The sequence below is a fragment of the Bufo gargarizans genome, chromosome 10 (genome assembly GCF_014858855.1).
Source record: "Bufo gargarizans isolate SCDJY-AF-19 chromosome 10, ASM1485885v1, whole genome shotgun sequence".
Classification (NCBI taxonomy): domain Eukaryota; kingdom Metazoa; phylum Chordata; class Amphibia; order Anura; family Bufonidae; genus Bufo; species Bufo gargarizans.
In genome coordinates this window covers 94,968,677-94,996,407 of record NC_058089.1, presented here as the reverse complement: position 1 = coordinate 94,996,407, position 27,731 = coordinate 94,968,677, and the positions used below count along the sequence as shown (strand labels likewise).

Below are 27,731 nucleotides of genomic sequence, written 5' to 3'. Positions count from 1 at the left end.
TCTGGCTGCGGCTTGGCCTTGTGCATGACCCCCCTTTTCTAGGCGGACTGCTGCACTCTCACCGGATGCGGTGCTGGCCATGTGCACGACCCCCTTCCACAGGCGGGACGTTGCACTCACTGGATTCGCTGCCGGCCATGTGCATGAACCCCTTCATAGGCGGAATACTGCACTCTCACCGGTTACGGTGCTGGCCATGTGCATGAACCCCTTCCATAGGAGGTATACTGCACTCTCCCCGGATACGGTGCCGACCATGTGCACGTTCCCCTTCCATAGGCGGAACACTGGACTCTCACTGGATTCGCTGCCGGCCATGTGCATGAACCCTTCCATAGGCGGAATAATGCACTCTCACCGGATACGGTGCCGGCCATGTGCGTGTACCCCTCCCATAGGAGGTACACTGCACTCTCCACGGATACGGTGCCGGCCATGTGCACGTTCCCCTTCCATAGGCGGAACACTGAACCTCACTGGATCCGTTGCCGGCCATATGCATGACCCCCCCCCCCCCCTTCCGTGGGCGGTGTGCCGCACTCTCACTGGATTCGCTGCTGGCCTTGGACATGTCTCCTTTCCTCAGGCGACATACGTACACTCTCACTGACTGTGTTTGTTCTCTCGCCAGTGCGTTGCTGGCCATGTGCATGGCCCCATCCATGGCGGGGTGCTCGCACTCTCACTGGATGCGATGCTGGCCATGTGCATGACCCCCATTTCTGGGCGGAATACTGCACTCGCTGGGTGCGTTGCCGGTCATGAGCATGCCCTCTAACTTGGGTGGAATGCTTGCACTCCCATTGGAATCTGTGCTGGTCTTGTGCATGGCCACCCCTTATTCCATGGGCGGCATTTTGCTGTCCGTGTTTATGCGGTGCTGGACTGGTACACGTCCCCCTTCATTGGCGGAGTGGTGCACTCTCACGAAATTCGGTGTTGGGTGGATTTTTGCACAATCACTTAATGATAGAATAACCATGTGCATGCCCCCTTTCCCTAAGTGTACCTTCCTGCGTTCTGCTGGACATGTGCGGCCATGGGCATGGCCCCCTTCTGGGCGGAATATGGTATGTCCTACTTTTCCGAAGTAGGTACTGGCCTTGGTATCCCCCCCTTTTTGGGGCGGGCTTCTGCACTCTTGCCGACTGCAGTGTTGGCCAGGTACATTTCCCCCTTTTCTGGGCGGACTGCTTGCGTTCCATTGCATGCCGTGCTGGTCTTGTGCATGACTGCCTTTCAGGTTGCACTTTGCACTTCCGTTGGTACGGTTGGACTCTGGCTGATCCTTCGCTGAGTGACTATTTTTTGCAGTGAGCGGACTTTCTTGTGCGCTCTGTCCGTTGTTTGGGCCGGGTATGCCTTCTCCTCCCATGGGTGGGTTGGCCTTCTCACTGCTTACGGGGCTACTCGTACGTATGCCTCCCTTTCTCCTGCGACATACCTTTTTTCTCTTGAGATACGATGCTTGCAGCAAGCCTTGCGCTATTTCTCTAAAGAGCTCGGTCCACCTGTGTGAGCCTAAGGTGGTGTTCAACAAACAGCAAGTGAATGCCCAATGTGTTCAAAGGTATATACCTTATATATAAGTAGACGAGCTCTACTTGTTCGCTACTGCACCGAGCTGGGTGGTACTCATTCCTTTCGTTGGCCCTTCCGCCCGGGGTGTGTTCGTGGTCCCTAGATACGTACCCATTCGTCCTCCCGCGGCATTGTTCCCTGCGTTAGTGGTCACATGGTCGAGAGTGCTGTCTGCAGCGTCCCTCGAATTCTGCGTTTTCTCTGGCGGGACTACGGTTCCCTCGCCTACTACCATTTCCTCCTCTTCAGATGCGGTGTGGTAGTCCTTCCGGTTGGCGCCCTCTGCGCTTCAGTCTGATCTGTTACCAGGTTCGGGCCGCTCTTCTCGGGAAGGTCACCCAACTTCTCTTGGGTGCTCGCGTACCCAGGTCCGGAGGACCTCCTTCTTGGGTTCTTCAGGGTATTCGCCTTCTGCGAGGCGGTGAACCGGGCGTCTCGGTGTAGCGGGGTTCTGCTCTTGAGCTGTCCTATGGCTTCCCTGTTGCCCACCCCTCCTTTCGGTTGGACGGTGTTATGCCGGCCTCTGTCTCGGTGTAGCGGGGTTCTGCTCTTGAGCTGTCCTATGGCTTCCCTGTTGCCCACCCCTCCTTTCGGTTGGAGGGTGTTATGCCGGCCTCTGGGGAGAGCATGGTTGTTCATGTGGATGGTTCCGGTGTTCCTTTTGGCCTCGTACTGTCTCCCTTGTTCACACTGGCTGTACTAGCTGTGTGCCTATTTACCGGGTCTGCCGCGTTCTGTCCTCCAGCTGGGTGCAGATTGCGTTTTTTCCATTCTCGGCAATGGTTCTGCTATGGACTTACCTTCTCGGTAACTTGGGAGGACTACCATTTGGTCAGGATTGCCCTTGGATCTCCCACACCGGGACTGTAGAACGTCTTCCGTTCTGCCCGTGTTACTGGTCTGCGCCTGATCTCGTTGGGTTTTCACCCGCTTGCCCAGGCGACTCTAGCGGGCTCGTTAGTGTTCGCTCCTGGCCGTGTTTCGTCCAGGATCTGTTGTAGGACTTAGGGTTTTTACCTGGGGTTCTGTGGGAAGCTGGGCGTTTTCCCCTCTCTGCCTTTCTTTCTACATGGTTCTGTCTTTCTCCAGTCCGGCCTGGACCTGGGACTGGGACCCTGTTGCTTCAAGTGTCGGCGCTGTCCCTCCTCTTTCAGCGTTCCACGGCCCTCTGGGCCTGTCAAGACCTTCTTCCATGGAGCGGCTCTTGGGTTCCTTTTGTACTGCCCTCCGGTACCGCCCTGGGATCTACATACTGGGTTCTTGGCGCTCCTATCTTTCCTTTGGAGCCGTTACAGTAGTTCTCTCTACTCCTTCTGTCCTGTGCGGTTGTGTTTCCGTAGCCATCGGGTCTCTGACGGGTGCCTGAGTGGCGGTCCTTCTTGTTCCGAGCCTTCTGTCTTTCCCTAAGACAGGGCTGTTCTCCATCCCGTCTCTTCCTTCCTTCTGAAGGTGGTGTTTGTCTTTCAGTTCCGCGAGGCATTCGTCCTCCCCTTCCTACCACCGGGAACGGACACTTCACCGTTTGGACGTTGTTTGGGCCTTGCGTTTTTACTTGGAGATCTCCGGCTCTTGTCGACGTTTGGTCTCTTGTGTTTCTAGGAGGTCCGTGCAAGGGTTGCGGCCTCCAGGGTGGCTTTCCTCCGCTTTCTCAGAGTGGCTGTTGCTGTGGTTACCGCACCAAGGGCAGGGTTCTGCTTTTGGTGTCACTGTTCATTTCACCAGAGCGGTCGGTGTCCCCTGGGCCGGAGGCATTGGGCTTCGGCCATGCATTTGTGCAAGGCGGTCACTGGTCTTCCTTGCACACCTTACCGAGTTCTACAGGGTGCATACTCGGGCTTCAGCGGATGCTGTCTTGGGCTGCCTGGTCTGCAGGCGGCGGTTTCTTGATGCCTTCGGGTGCTTCGCCTTGGTGCTGTAGTCCCTCCCCTCTTGGACTGCTATTAAACGTCCCAAGGTCTTCTGTGTCCCCCAAGGAAACTGGGCGAGAAAACGAGATTTTTGTATAACTTACCAGTAAAATCTCTTTCTCGCTCTTTCCTTGGGGGACACAGCACCCACCCATTCTTTGTTTTTCTCTACACGAGTTTCCGAGTTTGTTTTACCCGTTGGGTAGTTGGCTTGTTGGTTCCACTTCTTGGGCTTTGCCTTTTCTCACTACTTGGACACGCAACTGGCAGCCTTTCTCTCCAGGCTGAGGGTATAGCTGTGGAGGAGGGGCTTAACAGTTTTTTCTTAGTGTCACGCCTCCTATGGAGATGAGCTATACCCAAGGTCTTCTGTGTCCCCCAAGGAAAGAGCGAGAAAGAGATTTTACTGGTAAGTTATACAAAAGTCTCGTTTTTAATAGTGCAGTGCAAATGATCTGCATCTCTGATTATTATTATTCTGGGAAAAGAGGGTGATTTGTATTTTATTTATTTTTTTACCTCATCCGTGTCCGTTGTTCCGTTTTCCGTAATTTTCTGCGGACCTATTGACTTTCAATGGGTCCGTTGAAAACTCAGAAAATGCACCGTTTGTCATCCGAGTCCGTGATCAGTGTTTCCTGTCCGTCAAAAAAATAGGACCTGTCCTATTTTTTTGACGGACAACGGTTCACGGACCCATTCAAGTCAATGGGTCCGTGAATAAATATGGAGGCACACAAGATTGCCATCCGCGTCCGTGATCCGTGTCCATAGGCTACTTTAGCACAGACGGATCCGCAGATCCGTCTGCATACAGCTTTTCCAGAGCTGAGTTTTCACATCGTGAAAACTCAGATCCGACAGTATATTCTATCACAGATGCGTTCCCATAGTGATGGGGACGCTTCAAGTTAGAATATACAAAGTATAGTATAAATATAGTAAGAGATCCCCCTCCCTCCCCAGTTTTAAATTCATTGGTGGCCAGTGCGGCCCCCCCTCCCTCCCTCCCTCCCCTGTATTAAATTAATTGGTGGCCAGTGCAGCTCCCCCACCCCCGGCCCCCCCTCCCTCTCTCCCTCCCCTGTATTAAATTCATTGGTAGCCAGTGCGCCCCCCCCCCCCCCCCACTGGCCACCAATGAATTTAAAACTGGGGAGGGCGGGGGGTTTGCCCCCTGCTGCCTGGCAGCACCTGATCTCTTACAGGGGGCTATGATATGCACAATTAACCCCTCAGGTGTGGCACCTGAGTGGTTAATTGTGCGGATCACAGCCCCCTGTAAGAGATAGGGTGCTGCCAGGGGCCAGTCATGTACACAGTTCTTAGTATATTCTAACTTGAAGCATCCCCATCACCATGGGAACGCCTCTGTGTTAGAATATACTGTCGGATCTGAGTTTTCACGATGTAACTCAAATCCGATGGTATATTCTAACAGAGGCATTCCCATGGTGATGGGGACGCTTCAAGTTAAAATATACCATCGGATTGGAGAAAACTCTGATGGGGACTCCTGACTTTACATTGAAAGTCAATGGGGGGCGGATCCATTTGCAATTGCACCGTATTGTGTCAACGTCAAACGGATCCGTCCCCATTGACTTGCATTGTAAGTCAGGACGGATCCGTTTGGCTCCGCACAGCCAGGGGGACACCAAAACGACTTTTTTTTTTAACTTTCCTTCATGTCTGGTGATCCTCCAAAAATCACAGAAGACACACGGAAGAAAAACCGGACACGGATCACGGAACAACGGAACCCCATTTTGCGGACCGTGAAAAAATACTGTCGTGTGCATGAGGCCATAGGCAGGGTTCTTATCACTTCTGACTTGGCAGGTAACAGACGTGCGGCGCAGAAGGGAGGGGAGAGGGAGGAGTGGTGACCCTCTAGAGCACCTGGCACTGGCACGTGGCTGCCCTGATGTCCCTAGATGGGCTGCTAACCCGTACGGCGATCACGTGCATCATCCCTGGCATACCCTGAAATATGCACTAGGTAGTGCAGGCATGTCCAAACTGTGGCCCTCCAGCTGTTGCAAAACTACAACTCCCAGCATGCCCTAATAGCTGTAAGCTATCCAGGCATGCTGGGAGTTGTAGTTTTGCAACAGCTGGAGGGCCGCACTTTGGACATGCCTGAGGTAGTGAATAGGGCGGTGGGAGCACTAGTCCTCACCACTGACACCTAGGGTAACAATAGAGAAAGGACAAACAACACAAACATAATCAACAATCCCCGAAGGGAGACAACAACAACAGGAGTGAACCGGAGATCCAACAGCTCCAGTTCCAACAGATCCACAGCAACAGTTGTCAACCTGAGGTCAGAATAGAAGATCTGTATCTGGCAACAAGGGAAGCAGAAAGGAAGAATATATAGTAGCTGGCAGTGGCTGACAGAGAACAGCTGAAAGGAAACGTTACAGATTCCTAAATGGGACAAAAAGGATTGCAAACCTAAGCAGGAAAAACTGGACCGGAATCCATTCTCACCATTAGGTCATGGAGCGATCCCTTGAGAAACTGATTGCGTAGCCACCCGCTGCGACCTTCTGACCCCAGGCACAACAGGGTCAGCGATAGGTCGTGACAGCTCTATAGGAATGTATTGCTGTATATATCGCCGCTGTATATATATATATATATCGCCACTTCGAGAATTTGCGAGTATTTAGAATATAGTGCTATATATTTGTATTCGCGAATAGTGTTGAATATTCTAATCGCGAATTTATTGCAAATATTTTACATTGCCGATTTTCGCAATCAAGTAAACAATGACTGGAGATCACGAACTCTCGAATTTGCAAATTTATGGCGAATATTCGGCCCAAAATTTGCGAATTCGAAAAATTGCCTATGCCACTCATCACTACAGGTTACTACAAGGAACCAATGGCTCCTGCCATGACCATGGGGAAGGGGGGTGCGGGGGGGGGGGGGGGGGCATTCACTCACCGGGAGCGCAGCACTCCCAGGGAAAGCCTCCTCAGATACCGTGGTCAAAATTGAAAACTGGCATCTGAGGGGTTAAATGTCTGCGAGCGGCGTCATCGCTGATCGTAGACATTATCCCCTGGGGGTTTGCTGCGTTGAAACATCAGAAACTCAACGGCTAGGGTGCTCATTCTGCCCTGGAGCGGGTGCAGTCTTTAACGTGCGGACATCCGCCATGCATGTTTTAAAGGCATTAAATAAAAAAATTGTCAAAAATGTGAAATACTCCCAAGTCCTCACCGATCCAGCACAGATGCTCCAGGAGTCCTCCGCCAGTCTTTGTGTACAAGCTGTCAGCGAGGATGTGCCCTTCAGTCAGTGGTCTCAGCAGGCACATGCTGTATCGCTGGCAGCACCACTCAGTGATGCCAAAGAGTATGGCACGTGACCACTGAGGCCACTAACTGGCACATGTTCGCTGGCAGCTTGTAAGCAGATACTGGCAGGGTAGGGGGACTCGAGCATCTGTGTTGAGTCAACATGGGCTTGAACATGTGAGTTGTGGGTTTTTATAACATTTGCCGAATTGTGTTTCTCCTTTTAATTATGTAGGTATCATCGCTTTATGTAACCTTTGCAGGAAATTATTTATTTATTTTTTTCCAGGGTATGAAAAATACAACACGATCCGGGCAGACCCAGCCCTTTGTTTTCTTGAACGAGCTGGAAAGCCAGATGAAAAAGCTGTGGCTGCAGAACAGAGAGCCAATGATTACATGGATGGGTAGGTTACAGGACCCACATGGGTCTCTATGGGAAATCTCTTCCTGAAAGCTTATGTTCTAATAATCTTTCATTCTCTTTATTTCCGACAGTGATGTTGAAGATCCGGAGTACAAGCCTGCCCCTGCATTGTTCAAAGACGACATGGAAGTAAGCAAGAAAAATGTTTTGAGTAAAAGGCATTGTGACACACGGAGGACTCCTGTGCAGCTGCTCTACTCCTTAAAGGGTTGCTCTGAACCCGGACATATCCCCTTCTTCACCCAGTCAGCTCCTCTGAGATGAGCATTTCCTGCTCCGATGCTCTCCCTTGCCCGGCTGTATCGTGCAGGGCAAGGGCTGTTTGTATGTATTTGTTACACTGCTAGGCAGAGGCTTCCACCTAGCAGTGTTTCCAGTGACGTCACCAGCACTAATGGGTCTGCCCTAGCCTGCTAGGGAAGCTCTAAAGCCTGCCCATTAGTGCCGGTGACATAACCAGGCTCACTGCTAGGCTAGGGATCTAATGAAAAAGCCCTTTCCCTGTGCGATTCAGGGCAAGGGAGAGCAGCTTCGATGCTTATATCAGAGGGGCTGCCTGGGTGAAGAAGGGGATATGTCCGGGTTCTCTTCTGAACCTGGACAATCCCTTTTAAAGGTGTTTTCCAGGATTTTGGCCCTTTTTCATTAAACCCTATAGCTGTGATGGCTAACCTCCGCCACTCCAGCTGTGGTAAAACTACAACTCCCAAGATGTACACTTACTTGGCTGTTCTCAGAACTCCATAGAAATATATGGAGCATGCTGGGAGTCGTAGTGTCACCACAACTGTAGTGCCGGAGGTTAGCCATCCCTGCCCTGTAGCTTGTGATACCTAATGCGAGAATCATACTCCCCTGCACTCCGCCACACTATTCCGGTTCCCTGGCTCGGTTCGGTGATCTTCCAGTCCACCGTCGGGGTTAGATGTGCCTGCAGACAATGAAAGGCCTCAGCAGTGACGTGTCCCCAAGCAACACAACACATCTCTGCCCACTTATGTGGACCTGCTAAAGCCAATCATTGGCTGCAGCAGCTCATTTGATTATGTCAGTAGCCCGGCCGGCAGTAAATAGGACAAGGTCTGGAAGATCGCTGAACTGAACCAGGGCGCCAGCAGGGAGCAGGCGAGTACCATTCTTTTATAAGGTACCACATGGGCTAATTAATAATGTCCAAAATCTTGGAAAACCCTTTTAATGTCATATTCTCCGATGAGCAGGTGGCACTCGAGTGTTCTTGTTACTTTTGTAGTCTACAATGGAGATGGCGTCATGCAAGTGGCCACTTTGGATCAACAAGGGGTTCATGGAATGCCCATTCTCCCAATTGTTGGGGGCCCGGATTTGGGATCTCCACCTATTAGCGTTTATATAGCATGTTCTGTGGATATGTCATATATGCTTGTGACAGAAATATCTATGTGGACTGTAAGGACGCACATACTGTCACAATTCAATGCTTAAACTATGATACAATTCGGTGCACTTTTGAGGTTTCTAGGGCTTAAGTATTGATGAACTTTCCTTGGGGTAGGTCATCAATATCAAATCAGTGATGGTCTGATTCCTAGTGCCCCCGCTGATCAGCTGATTGAAGGGGCAGCAGCGCTAAGACAATGTTTGGAACATGTTCCGATTTGAAGTAAAACCTCATGTCTGTGTCACATACCAAACGGCTGGCACTGTGTGTGGCCTCCCCCTTTCAAAATCCTGTGCGGCAGCTAGCATGTTCCATAAGACCCACTTACAGAATGGTATTAAAAATATAACTTTTAGCTTTAATGGATCCTCTTTTGTTTCCTTCGTGCAGGATGATGCATCCTCTCCTGGTGACTTGGTGATAGCAGACGGAGGTAAGAAACTGGTGTCTGGATTTCCACCAAAGTTCATGACAAGCTGTAACCCAAATATCCATCTACTCGCCATCCCTAGGTGAAGTTCCACCTCTGAAGTCACTTTTAAAGCATACCTGAGTTTTTTTTTAAAAAGTTTTCATAATGGCTGTGCTTCTTTGTACAATCACAACTAACTGTGGTGAAACAAGTCTTTTTTGGGTTTCCCTAATGTTTTTCAGCCATATTATTCCCTGTTTCAGCAGCACAGCTAGATGCATCTCTCTCACAAGCAGGGGGCATGTACCTTCTGTGAAATCTGCCAGCACTGTACTGCTGTGACTTACTTTCTATTACTTATTGTTATGTTTGTTTTCAGCTCCGGTGCAGCTAAGATAAGGAAGGGGAAATCACACTTACAGAAAGGCAGAAGGCTCCTGTGATGTTCAGAAGCAGTGTAGAAGCAGTTCTTTTATCAGGCTCAGGATCTCAGCTAGCTCTGACATGCCCCCACTTACTCGCAGCCCTCTTCTGTGTCTTTGTTACCAGGGGCAGTCAGTGAACTGCAAATTAAGTGGAAGTGAGACCCCTAGTGGCCATGACTTTACAGGTTTTTGTTTTTTTTAACATTACTCTTATTCTTTTATGTGACTCTTTAAGAATATACAGTGGAATTAAATACATAGAAGATTTTGAGAATTGCGCTGTTTTGCTGCAGTGGAGAGGTTATAGGAACTGGGAAGGAAAGGAAATCTCTAATAACATGATTATAGATGTTTGTGCAGCTCTATAATCAGTTATTGAAAATGGCACTATTGGTGGAGCTTCATTATCTGCTTTGTTGCTCAGGTATAACAACGCTGAAATCTCTCATGTTTGAACAGATGGGCAGGTGCTCGAAGGAGACAAAGGCTACTGGCCCACCCAGTCGGCACTCACCACCCGTCTACGTCGACTTATAACAACATTCCAGCGCACTTCCAAATTTCGGCAGGTTCAACAGATCCCACCCATGTTCCCTGTTCATGCGACGGTGACGCAAGCCCCTTATGAAGAGGTTTCTTTGAATCCAAAAGTAGCTGCAAAAATTGAAAGGCAACAAAGGTTGGTGGAATATTACATTTCTTTATTTTCTCTTTCAATCCATATTTATGGGACAGGACACTAAGATATACCGTGGCTTTATGGTCATGGCAGAATCAACTTCTGGGACACCCACTATCCTGAGAATGAAGGGGACATAGCACTGATTTAGCATTGCAACCCCTTTAAGTTTTCCCAGCATAGCGGTGCTCCCAGCCACCCAGTTGTACAGGGAACTGCGGCGCTTCTATGCAAGGTAGAAGAGGCACTATGCCAGCCCTTGAGCCTTTTCCGTCTTAAGATTGATAGGGTTCCAGGAAGTGATGGCATATCATAGCAATGTGTCACCTCTTCATAAGATGGGAAAACCCATTTAAAGGGATTTTCTTGGCCTGTACCTAAAAAGTCTCTTTCAGCAAACATGTGGACAGAAGACAGTTTGAGCAGTGCTTACCCTTCCATCAATTTTGTGATTCCCGCCTGGAATTACGTGACTACCTGACTGGCTGCGGGCTCTTCCTCAGACATCATGGTCGGATGTGCTCTTCTTTCTTAATGTTCAGCTGTATGATGCAGATGTAGCTGAAGAGGTAGAAAGAGGAGCACATCTGGTCATCACATCAGAGAAAGAACCCGCATCTCGACGGAGTGATGGAAGGGTAAGTACTGCTTAAAGGGTCTTCTGTCTATGGGTTAAATAGGGGTTGTCCGATATCACCATTACTAAGATGGGATGAGAGTAAGCGCAGACCAACAGGTGGCCAGGAATCAGCGGAGTTGGCTGGTGTTCTGCTGGTTAAGTAGCTCCCAGGTGGTTGGCGCTTAGTCCCATCTCGCCTTAGTAATGGCGAGATGGGACAACCCCTTTAGTTATAGGCCTGTAGAACCTTGTCTCATCTCAAACGTTGGTGGCATATCTCTAGGATCACCTGTCTGTAGAACAGCGCGTCAGAAGTGAAGGCGAACGCAGCGCACATGCATGGTTGCCCTCCACTCATTTCTATGGGAGTGTCGGAAATAGCCAAGCGGCAGGCTCTGCTTCTCTTTAGGTGCACCTATCTGAGATTGGAGGCCTATCATAGCAATGTGCCTCAAATGTTTGAGGTTAGACAACCCCCTTAAGGTTTGTTTCTATTTAGCATTTTACAGCACATTTTATTTTTAGAGAAGGCTGGATCAGATCCCCGAGGTGTAGATTGTCAAAAAATAAACTGCACTGTAAAACGAAGACTAGACAGGACCTGAGGGTATTATGAATATTAAAGGTTTCTTGTCTTGTGTTCGAGACATAGCAGATGATGCTATTGGTGGGGGTCTGCAAGTGAAGACCTCTCTGTACTGAATGCAAAACCTGAGAATTTGGAAAATGTATACTGCGTATATGTACAGATTGTAATTTAGCAGCTCCTTTTTTAACGTTTGAATGAAGCTGTTGAAGATCACATAGCACCTTTGGCTCCACCACTGTAGCTTAATTCTAAGGAACGGTGGAGGTTTCAGAGCCAAGGCCTCAGTGATATAAGCTTCTAACGTGTCTCTGTAACAGTGGAGGAACCCTTTAAATTGGTCTCTGAGTCACTTCTTAGGTACCAGGAAGGCAAATTCACATTCAGGCCCTTCTGTCACCTCCAAATTCGTATTTTTGAGATTGAATCAATGACAGAAGTTGTGTGGTTACCAGTTGCTTCCATCATTGTACGTACATTCTCTTATAGATGGACTCGAAGGGAGGAAGCTGATTTTTACCGCGTAGTTTCAACTTTCGGCGTGGTGTTTGATCCAGGAAGAGGACAGTTTGATTGGACCAAGTTTCGAGCTATGGCAAGACTCCACAAGAAGACAGATGAGAGCCTCGAGAAGTACCTTTATGCCTTTATTGCCATGTGCCGAAGGGTGTGCCGATTGCCGTCTAAGGAAGGTGTGTTTATAGCGCAACCTCTGCAGAGATGTGTGCTGGGATTTTTCTGAAGATTACTTTAAAGGAATCGGGCACAGATTTTCCTAGGCCATGTTGCAACATGTTCATCGGTCACGTGGCCTAGGCGCAGCTCAGCCCCGTAGAAGTGAATGGGGCTGAGCGCGATACCAAGCACAGCTGCTATACTATGTACAGCGCTGTGCTTGAGGAGCACGGAGAAGGCCGCGGCGCTCACAGAAGCGCCAGTTCCTTCTCAAACAGCTGATCGGCGGGGATCCCGGGTATCGGACCCTCACCGATCAGATACTGATTAACTATCCTGAGCATAGGTCATCAGTTTTAAAGTCATGGAAAACCCTTTTAAATAAAATTTTTGGCAATTATTTATAATTTTCCATGTCTCTTACTATATTTAAAAAAAAAATCCTGCAATTTTCACATGGCCCACTATGCCTGTAGAGATCAATTTTCAGAAGTCCTCTTATTTTCATCACAGGCAGGATTACAACTATATATAGATAACACGGGATCCACCCTTCACAGTAGGTGATGGTCAGAGCTTATCTACTGCCCCTCCTTGTAGAGTGACCTCTGCACAGGTCACAGAGCATGCCGAGAAAACTCTCCCATTTTTATATCTATGGCCTCTGCATCTGCTGTAAAGCACATCTGTGAAAAGCAGCTCAGCCAAGATGGCCGCCCCGATAATCCGTAACGGAATATAGAACAAAAAAAAATAACACTCAGAAAATAAAAACCGATTCGAATGTGTCACTTCAAACAGCTGATCGCCGGGGGTCCCAGGAGTATACTAGCGCTGCACAACCCCTTTAATCAGTGCACTGTATATCTACCTTGAGTCAGGTAATTAGGTGTCTCACTATTTCTTACAATGAAGGTAGATCCATAAAAGGATGGATTATTACCGCTGTTGAATCTGGTAATAGACAGAGATTTCTCACCAAAGGATCAATTATTGTCATTGTGTTGATGACAGATTAACGAGGGTTTAGCAGATCTGACGAGTGACTGCATGGAGGTGAGGTGGGGGGTTATATTGGGGTTGTACCATTTTGTTTTCTACAGTTTATTTTTCCCTTTTTTTCTGTCTTGAAAATCCAATAAAAAAAAAAAAAAAAAAAAGGACTATCCCCTGAGAAGAAAATGTATTAAAAGGTTGATTACAAGTACCAACTGCAGGGGGGAAAAAAATGAACATGTAACATCATTCATTGGAATTCACCCAGTTTATTAAAGGGGTTGTCCAAGAGCAGTGATGGCCAGTTTGCCGTGTTCACCCGCGAACACATGCGCGAGCTGCCATCTCAACTGACCAGTCCAGCGATGCACAGGTAAGTCCTTACCTGTGCCTGTGCGCGAGCCGGTCTGAAATGAAATGCGGGAGCAGGCAGTTCTGAGAACAGCCGCCGGGGGCCTTCATCGGGCTGTTCCCAGAACTGCCTGCACCCGGAGACTTACCTGTGCATCGCTGGACTTGTCAGTTAAGATGGCAGCTCGCATGTGTTTTCGGGGAACACGGCGAACTGGCCATCACTGTCCAAGAGTAGTAAAAATGGTCTGTTTTTTCAGAATCTGTGCCAGTCTTGTCCAGGGACTGTATGGCATTGCAGCTAATCCTTATTCACTTGCCTATTTGCAGGGGTAAATTTCTGGGAAAAATATATGAAACTTAGCACATCTTACATCTGCTGGCATCAAAAGCTAATTTAAATATCTTTCCCAGAAACCCAGGGAAGTATTTCCTGGCCTGCAACACTCTGCACACGTACTACGCATAGTAGGTGCTCTCCGTAATGAGAGAGAATATCCCCCAGACAACGTATATATTTGGCCAAGAAACCCACAGTAGCATACTAGTGTCTCTCTCTCAGATGTTAAAATCCAAAGTTTTTGGGAAATTCAGTACAAATGAGGTTTGTTCAGAATCGATTCGCTCATCCTCAGTCCTCTCCATTGACCGGAGTGAGAAAAATGCGGAAAGCACACTGAAGGGATCTCTGGTTTGCGGACCGAAAAATGAGACGTTCATGTGGATGAGGCCTTAATTGTATTTTATTTATTTTTTGGGGTGTTCTATATTTTCATTGTTTATAATTAACAATTGTTTTTCTTATCAGACTTTGTGAACCCATCCATCTCCATCCAGCCAATCACAGAGGAGAGAGCCTCCAGAACCTTGTATCGCATTGAGCTTTTGAGGAAAATTCGGGAGCAGGCCATCCACCACCCTCAGTTGTTTGAGCGTCTTAAGCTCTGCCAACCAAGCCCAGATTTACCGGTGTGGTGGGAATGTGGCAAACATGATCGGGATTTGTTGATCGGAGCTGCTAAGCATGGAGTAAGCAGAACAGATTATCACATTCTGCGAGATCCAGAACTTTCTTTTATGACATCTCAGAAAAACTATAACCAGAATAAAGGGACCCCTTCTACCCCACTCTCAGCGCCACAAAACCAGCTGCTATTGTCTGCATCCCCTCTTACCCCTCAGTCTCGGACTCAAGAACTAAAATGGAGCCCTAACTATGAGATCAAAGTGAAAGATGAGGATGGAAAAGACGAAACACCTTTACCTGCTGTAGAGTCTTTGAAACTGAATGTTGAGGCAGTAAGTCTCAGTAATGGCCCATTGCCGCTACCTGGAGAGCATAAGCCAGTACTTAAGCCTGAGACAGACAGGCGCATGGTGGCAGCGAGGACTGAGCCGCTAACACCTAATCTAACTTCCAAGAAGCCGAGAATCCGCAAGCGAGGGTCCAACTCCACTTCAGACTCTGATTCTGACTCAAACCGATCTTCTTGCTCATCCAGATCTTCCTCTTCATCATCTTCCTCCTCCTCCTCCTGCTCACGCTCAGGATCCAGCTCTTCCTCCTCTTCTTCCTCTTCATGTTCATCGTCATCATCGTCGTCTTCCTCCTCCTCTTCATCTTCGTCTTCATCTGAGGACAGTGACAGCGATGATGGGGATGGACAAAAATGTGGTAGGTTACATGCTCGAATGTTATCATTCTTATGTTCTTGACTGGGACTTTCCAGTTCCTAGCGTGTTCTCCTGTGTAGACAGGAGGTCTGACTCTCAAATGTAGCGAAGTTCATGTGAACAATAGGCTTACATCATCGATCAGATCCCTCTTGGCAGCTCGCAAACACCTGCCCACCAACCTCCACCCTCCTCGTTTCCCTCTATGTCCATGTATAGAGTACTGCTGGAGATATAATTTATGTGTTATCTAAGGGATCGTAAGTACAATGATGTAATACGTGAGTCCATAAATATTCATCTGCAGAGTTATAACATTCTCCCTTCCCCGATTCACATTGCTGTCTGTACTATCTGTGGTGCTGTGTGAAGAATCTCCAGTGTATTTCTATGAGCTGCAGCCCCACGTTGCTTTCCCCTGCCTCCTGCTTTTAAGAGCTGCAGCTAGAAGCATATCATAAGCAGGAGGTAGGGTTCGATTGCAATTTGAGTTAGGGGACAGCAGATCGGTGTCGCTGATCTATCACACAACAGTGCCATCATTTAAAGAAGCACTCCAGGTTTTTTATTTTTTTTATTTTTTTTATTTTACATATATTGCAAACTGACCACTGATTTTCTAGTAGTGTAATTTGTTACACTCTAACTCGGTTACATCCATACATTTCAAAACTTTTCATTATGGGGAACCTGGTCATCTGACCTAAAATCTGACCACCAGCCCAGTGCTTGAAACAGGAACTCGGTCTCTCCATGTGGCTGACTTCCTGTGAACTACAGGATAACATCACCAATAAAGTCCCTGTTGGCAGTGTTCAGGCCCCCTCCCCTCCCTCCATGTTTTTCTGTATATCCCTTTATTCTATTGAAGATATAATGTCTGCCCTATCTAACAGACCGGGAGTACAGATCAGATATATAGTAGGTGCGGGTATACAGTGATTAATTTCAGTTGTATAACCCTCCACTGCCTGTACTATCTGTGTGTGCCAACTCTCCAGTGTAGTTCTATTAGATGTAGCTTCACACTGGTCTCCCTGCCTCCTGTATGTAAAAGCTGACAGGGGAGAGGGATGAGAGGGCAGACAGGCTCCAGCTGCATCACATAGAAATACATAGAGAGTTTGCAGTGTGAAGGGACAGCAGCTGTCACTGATCTGTCATGGCTGCCCTTACACAGGACTCAGAGCAGCGCAATGTGGGGACACACTGCCAGGCATGATGGGAAATGTAGGATTTATTAAGAAAACCAAATCTGAGGGGAAGGAGGAACCAAGATGGCAGACAATCCACAAATGACGCATCAAATACAACTGCTATACACAAGAAATATAGAAGAGCCTCTGTCCTATATGGCCTATCCTGCACTATATAGTTAGAAAAAAGTCCTGGAGTGCTTCTTGTATTGAAAGGACTGCATTGCTTGCCCATTTGGCTCCTTTTGGCCATGCTCTGGGGTGGTCACCCCGTGGGTTATAGTGTGCCGATTGTTTGTTTGTCTCCTGTGGACAAGTTTAGCGGTTGGCATGGATCCCAGGTGTCAGACATCTACAGATCATGCATTTAGGGGATATATACTCATAAATGCACATGGCGGAATGGGGTTACGTCTTTATATTTGTTCCCACTTTCTTTTTTTGTAACCTTGCCGGTTTCTTCCCCCAACAGAACGAGTGTCCCATGTGAAGGCCTATGATGAAGAAAGCGTGGCCTCGATGAGCACTCTGCAGGATGAAACTCAGGACAGCTTCCAGCTCGATAATGGAACCCCAAACTCCAACTGTCTTTTACAAGGAGGATATATGTTTGCTGCTGCCCATTGGCCTAAGGTGACTGATGTATTACGTTGCTGGCGTTTTTGGCAAATTTAGGCTAATAATGGGCACCATGGTTCTCATTATCTCATATTGCAATGCAAGCACTGTAAGTCCGGAGTCTATTTATGAGCCATAGGCCTCCTGTGCCTCCTGCTGCTCTCTATGCTCAGTAATGGGGGGAAGACTGTCAATCTGCGGCTGGAGGCTAGGGGGAGCCGACAGCTCATGAATCCACCCGGCCATTGCACTGCCATAAAATGTAAGTTCTGCCGTCCTAAACCGTATTAATATGTATTGTAAGTGGCAGACTGTTGACCTCAGACATTGTAGCATGAGGGTGCATTCACACAACCAAATGTATTTTGCGGTCTGCCAAACACGGATCCACAAAAAATACGGATGACATCCGCTTGACTTCTGTGTTGCATCTGTTTTTTTTTGTGGACCCATTGTAGCAACGTGAAACGGGCAAGAATAGGCCGTGTTCTATCTTTTTTGCAGGACTGCAGAACGGATATACGGATGCGGACAGCACACGATGTGCTGTGCACATTTTGTGCGGCGCCATTGAGATGAATGATCAGATGCGATTGTGTGAATGGGACCTTAACCTGCCAAAGAACTATGTATGTAGGGTCTCCTGTGCCGTCCTATGTGAGAATGGCGTAGAATGGGGAGAGGTCTACTCCCCTATTAGCCAGAATAGCACAAACATAGCGGAGGAGCGATCAGCCATAATGAGGAATCCCCACGCCGTCTCCTCATTCTTCTCATATTGTTTGACAAGGCAGCTAAAAAGGGGAGGTAGAGGCAACTCGAGCTGCCCTTGTGTTACATGGATGGCCATTCATCTGGATGGAACACGGCTGCCTCAAGGGAAAAAGCTTGGCTGGCCGCAGCTCCTATAGATAACTCTGTTTGCCAAGAGCGGGATCTGGCCACGTTTTGAAAGGGATTATGTCTCCTGTAATCGCCACTTTAAAAGGAAAGGAAAAAAGCATCTTGTATACATCAAGTTTTTATTAGAAATCATTCTTCATTTTTTTTTTTTAAAGGTTTTTTTCCGGGAGTACAATACAGAAGGCCTATCCTCAGTCTATGTCATCAATATCTGATCAGTGCGAGTCCGACACCCGGGACCCACGCCGATCAGCTGTTTGAAGAGGCTGGGGCATCCTCACCGCATACCGAGCACAGAGCTGTATATTGTATAGTGGCCGTGTTTGGTATTGCAGCTCAGGCCGATTCACTGTAATGGGACTGAGCTGCACACCGGCCATGTTACCGATGAACGTGACGTTACTGGTCTAGGAAGAGGCCGCAGTGCTCTCCAAAGCTCCACGGCCTCCTCAAAGAGCTGATTGGTGGGAGTGGGAGCAGTCAGAACCCTCCGACCCCCCCACATACACCAGTTGAATATTGATGGTCTAGCCTGAGGATCCTGGAAACCCCTTTAATTTTACATGTCACTTTCTTAAAGGGTTATTCCCATCTCAGACAATGGGGGGCATGTTGCTAGGATATGCCCACATTGTTTAATAGGCGTTGGGACCTGCACCTATATCGGGAACAGGGCCCCGCAAAGTGGTCGGGCCCATAGAAGTGAATGGGAACAGTGACCGGTCATTCACTTGTATGGGGAGAGCGCTTGGTGGTGGCCGGACCAGAGTCCTCCTATAAGTGAGATGAGGCAACCCCTTTAATTAATAAAATCGTGAGTTATTGAAGTTTTTACACCAGGAGAGGGTCTGTTATAAAGCTGGAGTCAGATAGCGCACTATTCCAATAGGTAATGGTTAGAGATCACCTCCTCCCCCTCCCTGCACAGTGATTTGTCCACGAAACTCTCTCCGCTCATTGAGCCTTTCAGCAAATTCTGATGTAACGCTGATTGTGTTATTGTATTTGGCTTGCCATAATTCATTCTATGTTTTAAATCCTCTCTGAATTATTTGTGCAGGATCGAGTGATAATCAACAGGCTGGACAGCATTTGCCAGGTAGTATTGAAAGGGAAATGGCCCACCACACGAAGGAACTATGATGGCACCAGTGTGGCGTCCTTCTATACCACCAAACTACTGGATAGTCCTGGGGCTGCCACAGAGTACAGCGACCCAGGAACACAGCCCCCCACTTGCATTGCCATCAAGGAAGAAAGCAACCAATCGCAGCAGATGCCAAAGGTGAAGAAGCATGTACAAGAAAAGGAGTTTACAGTGAAAATCAATGACGTATGTTTCTTTTTTTCTTTTTTCTTGCCCTGGGACCTGGTTGCTGTGTGCAGCATGCTCATATTCAAGTTGGCTGGCTGCTCTTTCTTCCTATTTAACACCTATTTTTCGAGGCGGATCTTGCAAATTTTTTAATATATTTTTTTTTTTGCCAATTGCGCTTTGGACTTGCCAAATATTAATATAAATATATGCAAAATGTAAAGCTATTTCCCCAGCTCATTTGGATCTGTGGGTAATTTTGCGCTTTCGTAAGGTGTTTTTTTATTTTTTATTGCACTGCCTCAATTTTAAAAGATTTTTTTTGTTTTTTTCGCTAATACATTTGGCTGTATTTTTGGTGTGCACATCCACATGCTTTGCAGTGAACTGTGTTTCTCTATTTAAAAAGCAGAAATTCTTAAGTAAAGGGTGTGCAGGGCGTGCTTGCTTTGTAGCATCTACAGTATGTTATATTATTAAGGCTAACTTTACACTTGCGGCAAAGCTATCCGGCTGTTTCGAGAGAAAACTGCCCGCCTGTGTTCTCCGGATCCGGTATAGCATGTTGACCATAATGGGATCCAGCCACTCCCCGGCATAAGTGCCAGGATTCGACCAGACAAAAATTTCTCCGCCCGGATCCAGGCATTTATTTTGGAGAGTGGCCAGATCCCACTTAAGTTATTGGGTCGGGCGGGCACACGGCACTAGCCGGCTATGCAGAAACAAGCTGACGGATAGCTTTGCTGCAATCGGCTGGATCCCACTATAGTTATTGGGGTCGGGCGGCTATGCAGGAACATCCTGCCGTATAGCTTTGCCGCAAGCAGCCGGATCCCACTATAGTTATTGGGGTCGGGCGGGCACACAGCACTATCTGGCTATGCAGGAACATCCTGCCAGATAGCTTTGCCGCAAGCAGCCGGATCCCACTATAATCATTGGGGTCGGGCGGGCACACAGCACTATCTGGCTATGCAGGAACATCCTGCCAGATAGCTTTGCCGCAAGCGGCCGGATCCCACTATAGTTAGTGCTGTGTGCCCGCCCGACCCCAATAACTATAGTGGGATCCGGCCGCTTGCGGCAAAGCTATCTGGCAGGATGTTCCTGCATAGCCAGATAGTGCTGTGTGCCCGCCCGACCCCAATATCTGGCTATGCAGGAACATCCTGCCAGATAGCTTTGCCACAAGCAGCCGGATCCCACCATAGTTATTGGGGTCGGGCGGGCACACAGCACTATCTGGCTATGCAGGAACATCCTACCGGATAGCTTTGCTGCAATCGGCCAGATCCCATTATAGTTATTAGTGCCGTGCGCCCACCTGACCCCGATAACTATAATGGGATCTGGCCACTTGCAGCAAAGCTATCCAGCAGGAGGTTCCTGCATAGCCTGATAGTGCCGTGTGCCCACCCGACCCCATCTGGCTATGCAGGAACAGCCTGCAAGATGGCTTTTCCGCAAGTATGAAGTTAGCCTTCTATTATCCTGATTATACATTACATGCAGGTATAGTGAAGTGCCCATCCCTGTGCCAAAGTCTCACCTCCATGATCTTCCTCGTCTGGAGATCCACGGGTGTTTCAGAAGGCCATGTACAGACACCAGTGGATCCCCTGATCAGTGGACATTGTGTAAGACTTTAGAGAGCAAGTTGTTTTCTGGTTTTACATACTGTATGTTTGAATCCCTCACGACTTTTAATATCTTTGTTTGCTGTCAGTGTATAAACATTCATGTTTATGTTCAGATGGTGAAACCCCTGCCTTACACAGGTGCATATCTCTGATATTACTATATAGGGTGTCCAGCTTTCACCACCCCACCCTCTGTGCCGCACCCTCCACTAGGTCCCAGTTCCTTCAGCTTGCTGTGCTCAGGTTCCTTGCTTGGACTGGCCACAGCAGTGATATGTCTCCCGAGTGGTATGTGACCCCAGTGACTTGCTACTTGGGGGACGGGTCACCGCTGTGGTCAGTCATTGGCTGCATGATTACCATCCACTCCTGGAGTTGACCAGTAGGAAACTGGAGCACGGTGAAAAGGAGCCAGAACCCAGTGACTGGGATCAAGTAAGAAGGGAGTGCTGGCGAAAAGTGTTTTAAAGGGAACCTGTCATCAACTTTATGCTGCCCATACTAATGGAAGTATAAAGTAGAGACAAGTGAGATGATTTCAGCGGTCTGTCATTTAAAAGTTAAAAGTAAGTGTTTGCCGAGATCCAACATCACAATCATTGCAGACTGGGCCTGGAGAAGAGTCCTGGCCACCTGAGAAGAGTCCTGGTTATTCATGATCTCCTGCTCTCCTGCCCACCTGCTGGTGATTGACAGTCTACTTAGTTTTCTCCCTATCTCTCTAGGAGAGAACTGCCAATCATCAGCAGATGGGCCGGAGAGCAGGAGATTAGGAATAACTATGACTCTTCTCAGGTAGATTTGACTCCTTTCCAGGCCTGGGCTGCAATGATTATGATGCCGGCTCTCAGCAACCACTTACTTTTAGCTGATGAGTGACACCTCGCTGACATCAGCATTTCTGTCACTATTTTATGCTGCCCTCAGTGAGGTTGGCATAACGTTGATGACAGATTCCCTTTAAAGCTGGACAACCCATTTAGATGTGAACCTGTGTGAACAGGGCATGATCGGGTTGCACAGAATGCTTCTGTTCACTGGCAGCAAGCACTGTTTTCACATATTGATGCAGCTTTATGCAAAGCCTTATGATCCTGCCTATTAGACAGTCCCCGGATAACACAGACCTGTTCCCGTTTCAGGAAGGCGGCTTGAAATTGACATTTCAGAAACAAGGGGTTCCTCAGAAACGGCCGCTGGACTTTGAGGAAGGAATGGGACAGCAGCAGTATTTGGCTCGACTGCAAGATCTTCAGAATGCTTCAGAGGCCAGTCTTGTCACCTTTCCCAAATCTACTCCCGTGCCAGGTACGCAAGTCAGACGGGGGCGTCTTCCATACAGTGACCTGTTCTGCACTTTAATAGCAGAGTGTAATTAGTCAATATCTTCATAAGGTGCCCCCAATCCAGTGCCTAGTGCCAATGTGAACGGCATGGGAACAGATGCACAGCCCGTCATCAAGAGGAGAAGAGGAAGAAGGAAGAACGTGGAGGGGGTCGATATCCTTTATATGAACAGGAACAAGATGCTTAATCATGTAAGTCCTAGAAGACGGTTGATTTTGCTGGAATTGATGGCTCTTACCGTTAGCTAGCCTCCGTTTTATCAAACTGCCATTGTGTGGGGGGCAGAAATAAGTGCAGACTGTCCATATGTGTGTGCCCTTGAAGAATAAGGCAGCAAGACACTGGGTGGGATTTATCATCTCCCTCCGTGCCAGTTTTGTGGCACAAAAAAAGTCACAGACCTTGTTAGGCGCAGATGGAGTTTCTACCACTCGCACGCCACTTTCCGAGAAGGCATCCTCTGGCAGTGCAAGACATCATGGACCGGCCTGAAATACTTCTATTAATTCTCCAGAAAAAATGTACTACTGTACTAAATGTTCCGTTTATTCCAGGGTAACCAAGCTGTGACCTCCTCCCTGTCACAACCTGCCTCTTGCCCCCAACTTCACGGAGCACTGGATGCCGAAAGCCCTGTCCCTGTCATCAATTTAAAAGATGGCACGAGGCTTGCAGGAGACGATGCTCCGAAAAGGAAGGATCTAGAAAGCTGGCTTAAGGCTCATCCTGGCTATGTGGAGGACTTGGGGGCGTTCATTCCTGTAAGCCTACTTTATACATCATTTATATCATTGACGCTTTATGGTAGAGTGATTGAAGTGAACGTAGAGTTAATTAATATATCTGTGCGTTCTTCTTGTGTGTCTCTGTATAGAGAATGCAGATTCATGATGGTAGGCCTAAGCAGAAGAGGCACCGCTGCAGAAATCCTAACAAGCTGGATGTGAACAGCCTTACAGGAGAGGAGCGCGTCCAGCTCATCAACAAGAGGAACGCCAGGAAGGCAAGTGTCTCGGCTCTGTGGAGTTCACAAAGCTTGCCTCTTAATGGGGGGTTTCCAACTCTTTGTGATGACCTATCCTCTGGATAGGTTATCAGTATCTGATCAGTGGGGGTCTGAGACCCGGGATCTCCACCTTGAGAAGGCGGTTTTCCCATTAGAAATGTTGGATGAGCATGAAATATAAAAAACAAACTCGCACCTCGCCAAACCCCCGTTGCTGTGGTTTTGACAGTGCTGCGTTGCACTTCCTGCTCGTGCCTCGACATGGCAGGAAACCGCTGGGAATGACCCGCCTTCAACTGTGATTGGCTGAATGCCATTCCCGCCCATTTCCTGCCGTGTCAAAGCAAAAGCAGGAAGTGGAGCGCAGCAGTTACCCGGACACTCTCGGCGCGGTAGCATCGGGGTTTGACAAGGTGAGTGTAAGCCACCCGACATTTTTTCCTACTGTTTAATACTTTGTATACTTTTATACTTTCATGTTGCTGTTGTGGTGAAAGACTTATCATCTTTTATTCTTTGTACCATGTTTGTTTCTGCCGAATTTTTTTAGAACATTTTCCTGACATTTGCATTTGTGGTGCACACATTAACCTTCGCGTCTGTTTAGGTTGGAGGTGCGTTTGCTCCTCCTCTGAAAGACCTGTGCCGCTTCCTGAAGGAAAATCCGGAGTATGGCGTGGCTCCAGAGTGGGGAGATGTTGTCAAGCAGTCCGTAAGTACAAATGTTTAAGATGCCCTCTCCACCTTATGGCTGCTGTGCTCAAGTTGTTGCAAAATTGCATCTCCCAAAATAATGGGCTGGAGAGCCACAGGTTTATAGCGTAAAGATGGTGAACGCCATCCAATATTCACAGCATGGTATAGCCCCGGCTATTGCGCAGAGAATCTAAGGGTACATAAACACGGCAGGTGTAGTTTATGCTTTTTTTTTTGTTTGTTTTTTTTGCAGATTTTCGTGCAGTTTTCGCTGCATATCCAAACCAAAATCCACATGTGTTACTTATGGATTGTGTCATGGATTTCTCCTACATTTCGCCCCTTTGTATTGCAAAGGGTGTAATCTGCACTGGCAGTCTGCACAAACTGCGTCCAAACAGGGAGCATGGGCCCCCATTCTCATCATCAGCAGGGAACCCAGCAGTTGGACCCCCGCTGATCAGACACCTATCCTGTAGTTAGGGAATACGTTGTCTTAATGGGACGAAGTCTTTTAAGTTTTATGGCAAGGCGTGCTGTCAAAACAACAATGGCACCCTGTTGGGCCACAATATAAGTCAATGGGGGCTAATGGATGACATTGAGATTTGTACATCAGACAGACAAGAATAGGACATGTTCAAATTTTTGGCGGAGCTGCGGAACAGATGTACGGGTGCAGAAAGAGCACAGCGCATTGAAATGCATGGGTCCGCATCCGATCCGCAAAAAATCGCATGAGGACAGAAAATATAGTCTGAAGAATCCCATTTCATTTATATCACTGCATGTGAAGATTTTTGTTCATGCAATGGAAGTTGACAGCGTCTGATGCCATTTTCTGTCCCTATTTCTGCCTATATTGTTGTTCATGTTGTGCTGACAGTTCATCTTTAAAGGGCATCTGTCAGCAGCTTTGTCCCTATGACACTGGCTGACCTGTTACATGTGCGCTTGGCAGCTGAAGGCGTCTGTGTTGGTCCCATGTTCATATGTGCCCACATTGCTGAGAAAAATCTTGTTTTAATATATGCAAATGAGCCTCTAGGAGCAACGGGGGCGTTGCCGTTACACCTAGAGACTCGGCTCTGTCTGCAACTGCCGCGCCCTCTGCACTTTGACAAAGCAAAGTGAAAACATCATCACGCCTGGCCCTGTCAATCAAAGTGGAGAGGGTGCAGCAGTTGCAGAGAGAGCAGAGCCTCTAGGTGTAACGGCAACGCCCCCGTTGCTCCTAGAGGCTCATTTGCATATAATAAAACATCATTTTTCTCAGCAATGTGGGCGCATATGGACATGGGACCAACACAGAGGCCTTCAGCTGCCAAGCGCACATGTAACAGGTCAGCCAGTGTCATAGGTACAAAACTACTGACAGATGCCCTTTCAGCCTGGCAGTTTACAGAATATTTTCATCATATATCTTAGGCTGGGTTTTTATGATGCAGTTCTTGAAACCATAGCCAGGAGTAGATTCAAAACTCAGCTTTTTCCCTTATACATGTCCTCCATTTCTGATCCACCCCTGGAGTTGGCTTGTAAGATGCTGGCTCAGAAAACCTGACTCTGGAAACCCAGCCTCAAACTTCAGATTCATTCGGCTTCTATCCGCCACTGAGGATTTACTGTAAAGTTGTGGGATGTGGCAAATAGGATTAGAAAAAAAAGTCAGAATAGGCTGTTTTATCTGAAAGCTGAGCGACTGGTTGAACGGAGTTGTCTGTGCTCTTATCTCCTGCAGGGTTATCTCCCGGATAGCATGTTCGATCGTATCTTGACGGGTCCTGTGGTGCGTGAGGAAGTGAGTAGGAGAGGGAGGAGGCCGAAGAGTGAGATTGCCAAAGCCACGGCTGCCGCTGCTGTATCTGCTGGTAACTCTGTCAATGTCAACTCACTGCTAGCTAATGGTCTGATCCAAAGTATGGATCTGTCCAGCTATCAAGCCCTGCAGCAGAACTTCCAGAACCTCCAGTCTCTGCAGCTAACAGCCGGATTAATCGGTTTACCCACCGGCCTCTCTACAACTGGTGGCGATGCGAAGAACATGGCCGCCATGTTCCCTATGCTGCTGTCTGGTATGGCCGGGCTGCCCAATTTACTGGGTATGGGAAGCTTTTTGAATAAGTCCTCAGAACCCTGTGCCGAAGGATAAGCAGAAGAACTCCACAAAGGACGGCAAAGAAGCTGAAAACAATATAGAGAGGACGATATCTCCTGCTGGTGACAAAACGAAGCAGAACTCAAGCCCTCCATCCACATCCATGGGGGCTGCTCTGCAAGCAGGCTCTTTATCTATCAACCCGTTGTTGTTACCCAACATACTTTACCCAGGGATGCTCCTCACTCCAAGCCTTAATCTTCACATCCCAGCTGTGCCCCAGCCTAATGTTTGTGAAGTACAAAATGCTAACAGTAAGACGAACACTGATCCGGCCCCAGATCCTGTAGCGGAGCCGCCGCTGCTGCCTCCTCCTGCCAAGAGTCGGGAAGAAAAAGCTGGAAACGAGGCGGGTTCCCCAAATGAGAACAGCACAGATGACGGTTCTGAGAAGGCCGACCCTTCATCAGGATCAAACAGCCCCTCGTCGTCTTCATCTGAAGCCTCCGACTCTTCAGGGGAAGACTGAACCTGACCCAACCTGCACTTAACTTATATTTGAAAAGAAAAAAAAAACTTTTCGATCCTCCTGCCTAAAGTCATTTCAGCTGTAAATATCTGTGTAGTAACCGCATCCCAGGATTTTTTATTTTTTTCTCTCCCCCCTTCCGCACAGGCGGACATTTCAGTATTGGTTCTGAAGATGCAAATAGCGTTTTAAGAAAACGTCTTGCATGTCGCGCTCTCGCAGAGATGAACTTGTACGTATAATGTGAGAAAATAGACACAGTGCTGTAAGGAAATTGCAGCAAAAAAAACAAAAAACAAGGCATTCATTTTGTTTGAGGGAAGTTGGGAGGTGGGGGTAATTTTATGGAAGAAAAAAATAAAAGGCAAAAAATAAAAAATAAAAAAGGCGCTCTCTAAGAGCTGTATATAAATAATATATTTGCAGTGAAACACAGAATCCTCTGAGTATATTGTGGTTTTCATTTCTGCCTTTAGTTTTTTTTTTACGTTTTTTTTTTTTTTTTTCATGCGCATCATTTACAGAACTCAGCAATAATTTTGGACAATTTTTCCAGACGTTCTTTCGGCAGCCCTGTTTTTATTTCAAAAACTATCATGAAAATAGGATTTTATTTTATTTTTGTAAGTTATGGCAGCGTCCTGTAGACTAGCAGTACGTGAAAATTGCGCGACACGGATATTTATTTCAAGATTTCTCTTCTGAAATACTTATTTTTTAGCCTTGTTCACGCCTCGCACCGCGAGAAAGCACAAATGATAGAAACCACCGACACCCACCGCGCCTCCTGCTAGTTCACGATCCCGCATCCCCCCACTTTACAGAGTACTGGGGTTACACCACGTGTGTCTTGTGCATTGGTAAAAAAATAATAATAATAGAGCGCAATTTCAGTATCTTCCCATTATTAACCATTTACAAGAATAATCTGCATATCAAAAAAGGGGATGTTCGCTAAAGAGATTATCCCGGCAGCTTCGGGTTTCTGTGCCATCAGTTGTTGGTACCAGTTACCAGTTGGTACTGGTTGGTCACCAGTGTTTTAAAGCAGTAAGAAAATACACTTCAGCATTAAAAGCAATGGATACAATGCCGATCAGACCCAGCCATACACCTCAGATTAGCTATCAGTATTCGAGCAGTGAGTCTCCACAAGGTTGGCATCTCCAGACCTCACTGTCTATATGTCAGGTGCCAACGTACATGTTGCCTCCCTTACAACGCAATCACTACGACGGTCAGTATGGAAGATACAATCTCAGGTACTTTGGCACTCTGTTGTCCTGTTCGTGGACGGCCATATTTATC

At 47.7% G+C, this 27,731-nt stretch overlaps 1 protein-coding gene across 1 annotated transcript in view; it reads left to right on the top strand.

Annotated features, from left to right (window-relative positions):
* Positions 1–27,350, top strand: part of CHD9 (chromodomain helicase DNA binding protein 9) — a 139,372-nt gene extending 112,022 nt beyond the window's left edge. The window contains 15 exon segments of the mRNA XM_044269481.1: positions 7,098–7,215; positions 7,307–7,364; positions 9,046–9,088; positions 9,952–10,171; positions 11,866–12,068; positions 14,207–15,073; positions 16,741–16,901; positions 18,850–19,122; positions 21,890–22,055; positions 22,143–22,285; positions 22,649–22,855; positions 22,969–23,097; positions 23,708–23,812; positions 25,538–25,942; positions 25,944–27,350. Coding sequence (XP_044125416.1) covers positions 7,098–7,215; positions 7,307–7,364; positions 9,046–9,088; positions 9,952–10,171; positions 11,866–12,068; positions 14,207–15,073; positions 16,741–16,901; positions 18,850–19,122; positions 21,890–22,055; positions 22,143–22,285; positions 22,649–22,855; positions 22,969–23,097; positions 23,708–23,812; positions 25,538–25,942; positions 25,944–26,423 — 3,578 coding nt within the window. The 3' untranslated portion in view covers positions 26,424–27,350.
* The last annotated feature ends 381 nt before the right edge of the window (positions 27,351–27,731 follow it).